The following is a 911-nucleotide window of genomic DNA, read 5'->3' as shown; positions in this document are numbered from 1 at the left end:
AAGAAAAAAAAAAGAAAAAAAAAGAAGGAAAAGACAACGAGTTGCTGTCTGTGTCTCCATCAAAATCATCATCAGCAAACTGCAACGAAAAATAAATAAAATAAATAAATAAATAAATAAATAAATATAAAATAAATAAATAAATAAATATAAATAAATATAAATAAATAAAAAGACAAAAATAAATAAAAAAATAAAAATGAATAAATAAATTCAACAGACAAATACATTATATACACAAATACCGCCAGCAGCAGCAGGAGCAACAGCAGCAGCAGCAGGAGGAGCAACAGCAGCAGCAACAGCAGCAGCAGCAGCAACAGCAACAGCAGCAGCAACAGCAGCATCACGCCAGCAACAGCAACAGCAGCAGCATCAGCAGCAGCAACAGCAACAGAAACATCACGCCAGCAGCAGCAGCACCAGCAGCAACAGCAGCAACAGCACCAGCAGCAGCAACAGCACAAGCAGCAGCAGCAGCAACAGCAGCAACAGTACCAGCAGCAGCAACAGCACAAGCAGCAACAGCAGTAGCAGCAGCAACAGCACAAGCAGCAACAGCAGTAGCAGCAGCAGCAGCACCAGCAGCAGCAACAGCAGCACCAGCAGCAGCAACAGCAGCACCAGCAGCAGCAGCAGCAGCAGCAGCAGCAGCAGCAGCAGCAGCAGCAGCAGCAGGTTGACTGACATGATCATGGAAGTCGAGTTCTGTTCCCCACACCTGCGGCCCCCCAGCCTGCAGCAGAAAAAAAAAAATAAAAAATAAATAAAAAAAAATAAATAAATAAAAATAAAATAAAATAAAAATAAATTAAATAAATTAGTAAGTAAACACAAGACAACACAATACTGCTGTTGATTACTCTCCTCAGCAGTAGCAGCAGCAGCAGCAGCAGCAGCAACAGCAACAC

General features: G+C 41.9%; 1 protein-coding gene across 1 annotated transcript in view; it reads left to right on the top strand.

Annotated features, from left to right (window-relative positions):
- The window catches only part of EMH_0063150 (uncharacterized protein), a gene marked incomplete at both ends in the record, with an annotated part of 2,146 nt that extends 1,463 nt beyond the window's left edge, over window positions 1-683 (top strand). The window contains one exon of the mRNA XM_013498117.1: window positions 255-683. Within this exon, the coding sequence (XP_013353571.1) occupies window positions 255-683 (429 nt within the window). The remainder of the gene's footprint in view (window positions 1-254) is intronic.
- Between the last annotated feature and the right edge of the window lie 228 nt (window positions 684-911).

This window comes from Eimeria mitis, genomic scaffold (assembly GCF_000499745.2).
Source record: "Eimeria mitis Houghton genomic scaffold, Emh_scaff3190, whole genome shotgun sequence".
NCBI classification, from domain to species: domain Eukaryota; phylum Apicomplexa; class Conoidasida; order Eucoccidiorida; family Eimeriidae; genus Eimeria; species Eimeria mitis.
This window is presented reverse-complemented; position numbering and strand designations above follow the sequence as displayed.